The sequence below is a fragment of the Triticum aestivum genome, chromosome 5A (assembly GCF_018294505.1).
Source record: "Triticum aestivum cultivar Chinese Spring chromosome 5A, IWGSC CS RefSeq v2.1, whole genome shotgun sequence".
Lineage (NCBI taxonomy): Eukaryota > Viridiplantae > Streptophyta > Magnoliopsida > Poales > Poaceae > Triticum > Triticum aestivum.
The window spans coordinates 7,649,672-7,655,999 of NC_057806.1; the positions used below are offsets into that span (position 1 = coordinate 7,649,672).

General features: G+C 40.1%; 1 protein-coding gene across 2 annotated transcripts in view; it reads right to left on the reverse strand.

The window, feature by feature from the left end:
• Positions 1-1,114: 1,114 nt before the first annotated feature.
• Positions 1,115-6,328, reverse strand: part of LOC123106309 (ankyrin repeat domain-containing protein 65) — a 5,832-nt gene continuing 618 nt past the window's right edge. The window contains exons 3-12 of one of the 2 annotated variants that reach the window (XM_044528507.1): positions 5,485-5,658; positions 5,263-5,400; positions 4,445-4,584; positions 3,814-3,897; positions 3,536-3,661; positions 3,042-3,194; positions 2,371-2,472; positions 1,706-1,876; positions 1,524-1,603; positions 1,115-1,395 (exon numbers count right to left, since the gene is read on the reverse strand). In XM_044528507.1, coding sequence (XP_044384442.1) covers positions 1,374-1,395; positions 1,524-1,603; positions 1,706-1,876; positions 2,371-2,472; positions 3,042-3,194; positions 3,536-3,661; positions 3,814-3,897; positions 4,445-4,584; positions 5,263-5,400; positions 5,485-5,658 — 1,190 coding nt within the window. In that variant the 3' untranslated portion in view covers positions 1,115-1,373. The remainder of the gene's footprint in view (positions 1,396-1,523; positions 1,604-1,705; positions 1,877-2,370; positions 2,473-3,041; positions 3,195-3,535; positions 3,662-3,813; positions 3,898-4,444; positions 4,585-5,262; positions 5,401-5,484; positions 5,659-6,328) is intronic. The other variant, XM_044528508.1, reaches the window with a different exon arrangement.

Consider the following 6,328-nt stretch of genomic DNA (forward strand, 5'->3'; position numbering starts at 1 on the left):
TCCATCGTGAGACTTGCCTTTTCTTTTCCTTCTCATACACGCATCGAGGATGTACTAAAAAAATACAACATCAAGGATCAAATCCAACATCTATCCATTGTGAGTATGTTAGAATGGAGGCGTTCTAACATCCGCATGCGCGACGCTTGGTGCACAGATATTCAAATACATGTGTATACATGGAGAGCGAATATTTGAAACTTGATTTGAAGACAACAATTTTATTATCCCATTGCAACGCACATGCCTTTTTGCTAGTTTAAAAAAACATGATCAAACTGTTTCATCATTTCTTAATACATGGTCAACATTTTTCTATACACATTTAACATTTTCAAATGCTTGATTAACATTTTTCAAATACTTGTTCAATATTTTTTTAAATGCTTGATTAAACATTCTTATAATACATGATCAATTTTTTTTCATACACATTGTGTTTTTCTGTATGCATGATAAACATTTTCTTTATGCACATTTAGCATTTTCCAAATATTTATTGTAGAGTATTTGTTTTAATATATATTTAGAATATTTGAAAGTATAAAAAGAGGTAAAAAGATAAAGCAAAATACAAAAACTGAAAAGTTGAAAAGCAAACAGAAAAAAAATGAGGATATGGCCTCCCGTGCGCCTGGGGCTCCCCTTCACGCGATTGTTCCCTAGGTCCCGCTACAAGCGAGACATAGGGGCGCCCGTAGTGCAAAGTGTACTGATGGTTGAACATACAGCCTGGTAAGCAAACCATCTTACCATTGCCTGCCTCTTGTGTCTGTTGGATTTCCAGGTGATCATACCCACAATTCCACCGCTCCTCTATGTGTCAGCGTCACATTTTCAGACCATCAATCTAGTACCAGACTTTCCTGGAAAAAAAATCTAGTACCAGACCGATCAACGATTCGAGCAACCGCATCTTCGGAATGATTTTGTAACAGCATTTACTTTGATTGCGTAGTAGTAATAGTAGTACACATTGGTAAATGATAACTGGTCGTGCATTTTTGCACCGATTTACCCTACGCAACAAGCTATGACACTTTCATCTGTCAGCAAAAGAGAGGATCTGTAGCATGTTCCCTGCAGACATAATGGGAACTGGCAATGCAAAATATATCGATCTACTGTCAAACATTGCACTCTAGCATAATTAGCCAATTCATCGTCCGCTGTGACCCCTCTATACAAACAGGTGATTAAGTTCCAGAAAGCTAAAAATAGGTAGCCAGTAAACTGTTCTGCTCTAAGCTCCCGCTACAACCCATGAGTTGCATCGCACGATTTAAAGTCCTGCATTTTTTTTTTGTCTGAGAACACACAAAACAGAAAAGCTTCCCATTCTGTGCGCGATGTTGTTGGTATGCAGGGCTTGATCACTTCAGTTCAATCACCTCCCTGCAAGAATTATTCGATTAGACCATGTTAAAGAAACAATCAAATTCTACCAATGATTCCGACACCAAGCTGACAGTGTTGATCTAGTGTTACTAGAGAAAGAACAAGATGAAAGGTGAATATCATACAAGAGTAATTTCATAATCTCTTGGCTTTCCGGATCCAGCTGTAAAGCGCGCGAGAGGGAGTGATGAGCACCGTCATATTCCTAAGGAAGGCAAGCACACTGCAGGATCAGATACAAAGTAGTAATACTAGATATCAAAGGAACAACGGGAATTTCCAGAGTCAACTCTTCTATGGCACGGACCTTCATACACATAAGAGCTACTCCAAGCCGATAGTGTGACTTGGCCCACTTTGGGCAAAGCTCCTGGCATTTATCTGCATCATCATAAGCCCATTCTCCATGACCCATGCGAGCCCAGCAAAGACTCCGGTTTGACAACAATCTAGCGTCGAAGTTATCCATCCTCAGTGCCTGCAGCAGATAAAGCAGTCAAAAAAAAACATTGTTGTTGCCACATTTCATTTCCAGGAATGCTGCTCAGTTTATTATACACCAATAGTTTTTCATTTGGCCCACAGGTACACATGGACTGAAAAGTTGAACCGAGATAAAAGAGAAACTCCCACCTGAAATTCCTCGCAATGAATTCAGGGCTAAAAGAGGAGCTTATTTTATTTTATTTTTTATAACATAGCTATCGCCATTTTTTGTTATCACTAGCTCTACGCGTGAAACCTGTCCAATCTACACAGTTCACCAAACACTGCATATATGCGACCAGCTGTGCGCGCTAGTCAATAGTCTTTCAACAGGTTGATGTGATAGCATTACTAGATAGCTGGTTAAGTTGTACACATTGCCAAGGTCAATTAATGCTAATGATAAACCAACCAAATTGTAATGGAGGAACATGTTTCATGGATGTGCCTTTAGTCAACACAGGGGAAAAAAGTTTGAGAATGTACCTGCGTGTAGAACACTGATGCATTCAGATAATCCTGCTTCCTAAATGCTTCATCTGCTTGTTGTTTCAGGTCAGACACCCTCTTTTTCACAAAATTGTCATCCTGGGCAACTCATAATAATTTGAATCAGATGTACACATATAAAAAGGTCTGATGCGTGTGAGGGAGAAACAGTATAATATACTCCCTCCGTCCCATAATATAAGAGCGTTTTTGACACTACATTAGTGTCCAAAACGCTCTTATATTATGGGACGGAGGGAGTAGCAAAGATGTTGAGGTGAAGTGGATGGATACAGGAAACAGTTTTAATCAATGCAAAGATTTGAAAATCCAGCTCTCTTTGCTATGCAGACAGGAAATGAAGCAACAAAGAGCTCTTTAAGAAAATTGGTACACCTGTAATTTTTTGACAAAATTAGACTTGATCAATTACCACTTGAGAAAATTAAATAACCAATAAAACATCATTTAAATAAAATGAGTTTTCAGGAAGCAAAGAAGGTGCAAGGAAACACATGCGCATTTGACGAATATGGAAGCAGAAACTATACTTGGGCACTGCTTGACCTATGAAGTTTCAGTTAAACATCAAAGCCGACATTCCTCACAGAATTAACATGGACCAAAATTGGCGTAGGTGTGCAACAAAATACGCTACAGTGCCATACCCCAAGCTGTTTGATTTCCATCTCCACATGACTAATGATTCCATCAACGCTCCAATTTGTCACAGTTGGAATGGGAGAGGTGAAAGGAAAGAGAATCTCAACATCTTCCTGTGTGCCATATTCAGCAGCCAACTCTATTGGCAATCTACCAAACTGTGGAGGAACAGGGAAAGGTTTACAAAAGCTATTCAACATCAGAAAATAAGCAATGGTCTCGAGGCGATACAGGCGATCCAGGCAAACCATATTGATTCACTACCTGACTAAATTAATAAAGAGACACCAAAACGGCCAAAATACAAAACATTAACAAGCTTATGCACACAAAAAAGGGTAACTTTGCAGGAGCCCTTTATTTTTGCATTACACAGATAGCATCATGTAGATGTACTTGCTGCATAACTCGCACATTTAATGCATGTAAGTATAGACGAGTCTACTGAAACTACAAAGCCAAGCAAGACACAGAAATGTGACAAAGAGTGCATTCTCACCGTGTCAGGGACATTTGGATTTGCACCAGCTTCCAACAGGCACTTAATAACTTCAGTTAAGCCCTTTTCTGCAGCCGCAACCAAAGGAATATCACAAGGACTACCGCCGCTCACATTAGCTCCACCCTATGAGATGCACGAATAAAAGAAAAGCTAATTATATGGTTTTCAAGTCGTTGATACAGACATGATTGAATCAAACGTCAGTCTATAGAAACAAATAAGCAGAGGATACTATATGTACATTCCTACTACAGTATAAGCATAGGATACTATACCTGAATCAATAGCTTCACACAGGACACAGATGATATACCTATTGCCATCCCTAAAGGTCCATACCGACGAGTACCCTTGTTAGGCTGGAAAACATAAATAAACAACTTATTTTAATGCCAAAATGTGAAGATGGAGCTTGTAAGGAAAAAATAGCTTATCTGATACTCCCTCCGATCCATATTAATTATCGCTGATTTTACTAAATCAGCGACAATTAATATGGATCGTTGGGGTACTTCTTTTCTAAAGGTATAGCCTTATACAGTTATATCTCCCTTTGCTCCCACTGAACTTTCAGAGTTTTTGTGTGGGTCACTGGTCCCATCATGCATGCCTGGTCTAATTCACACATTAACAGCTACAAGCAGGGCCTGTTTGGTTTGGTTACAAAGGTTGGCAATATTTGACACACTTTTAGCCGAGCATGACTAATTAATGATAGAAAATGAGTGATTTATGGCAAGTTGGCAACCAAGTAGTAGGAATGGAATCTTGCCAGAAGTGCGGTTGCAAACCAAACGGATAACTAAGTCACACTTGCATGGTTCAATTGGAGAACGTAACAAAAAGGCAGCAAGCGAAAGAATTGGAGTAAAAAGCCAACAGATCAACAAAGATTTTGAATATTACATCTGCATTGTGCTGCAAAAGGATCTTGACCGTGCTAGCATGTCCTCTAAGAGCAGCAACAGAGAGTGGTGTCCCAAAAAATGATAGAGCATCAATATCAGCCTCTCTAGAAAGAAGAAACTTTACTATTTCAGAGTGCCCTGAAGAAAAGAAGAAAACTAATTTAAGGTGATAACAGTTTATGAACAGAACAGTTTTGGGCAAAATCGTTTCAATAACTATTGATGGAAAGCAATTGTTCGTTCACATTTCCCTGAACAGACATACAGAACAAATTACCATAAACAGCTACCATAAGAATTAAGATGGTAATCATACACAAAATAATGTATGAAAGAGATACCCAGATAAACTTGCATATATACCATATGAAGTAAGCAAACATATCTTGGGAAACTAGATTAGATGGCTAAGACAAAAATAAAATCTGAAACATATATCCTAAGAGAAGATCCAGACTATAAGGATAAATATAATGCCTAACAAGATTTGTAGCAATACATGACACATGGATATTTTACATATCATCGAGCAGGGAATTCAAATTAATGTGACGACTATCTTTAAACTTACAATGATTGACCCCTGTTCAGACGCTGACAGGCATTAGAAGCAAATAAGATGAGGTTTGTTTTAATTTATGGCAATAGGAAAATTGCTTATATTAGGTTAGCTGAGATCTTGGCAAAACAAGGCCCAGCACAAAACAATTCTCATAGAGAAAAACGTCCAGCACGAAACAAGGGAGCAGGGGAGTAGTCAAGACTATGAGCATACAGTAAAGGAAATTGAAAACGAAATTAAGATCCGCTTGATACCAAGAGCTGCAGCTGAATGAAGAAGAGTAGACATGGTTCCATCTTTATGGCGCTGATGCAGATCAGCTCCACGATCAAGAAGGTACCTGACGGCAGGAAGGTGGCCTTCGGTGAGGGCATGCTCCACCGGTGTATGGCCTAGCATTATGATCCAGGTGAAGTTTATGATCAAGCCATAAAAACTATATATACATTAGGACCGGAAATGGGCGAACGAATTACCCTGGGCATCAGGCTTGTCGATCTCCACCATATTGACCTCCTCGATGAGATACTGGTAGACCGGCAGCCTGCCAAGGCCACTGGCAGCGTGCAGCGCGTTCACGCCATGGAAGGTCGTGTTGGCCACTGTCGCGGGGATCCCATGCCCGTGCTTGTCCAGCTCCTTTGCAACCTCTTCATTCCACATAACAAAAAGAGGAGGCACTGTTAGTTAAGAACATGAATCACCACAAACCATGGCAAGATTGTACTAGTCCCAATTCCCAAACCATGAAGGAATCATCACTGATCCTTAAGAAAGGGGTTCAGAAATCCCCAAGTTGGTGCAAAGAGAGAAGCCCAAGCATCTCATTCCAACCTACTAACAGATTGGAATCAATCACAAACAAAATTGACACGTCCAAGGAACCCGTGCTCATCTGGCTCCTCTGCAATCTCTTCATTCCACACAACAAAAAGAGGAGGCGCTTCTAATTAGTTAGGAACATGAATCATCATCAATCATGGCAAGATTGTACTAGTCCCAATTCCCAAATCAGGAAGAAATCGGCACTGATCCTTAAGAAAGGGGTTTAGAAATCCCCAAGTTGGCTGCAACGAGAGAATCTCAAGCATCACATCCAACCTAAATCACAAGCAAAATTGACATCTCCGAATTGAACCCGAGGAACTAATTAAGCCCCAGCATCGCATTAATTCCAACCTAAATCACAAGCGAAACCCTAATCCCCAAGGAACCCGAGGAATTGATTATTAAGCCCCAGTATCTACCGATCGGAGGCGAGGCGCACACAGTAGCAAACAAAACCCTACCTCGGCGGCCAGATATAGCGAGCAGATGGAC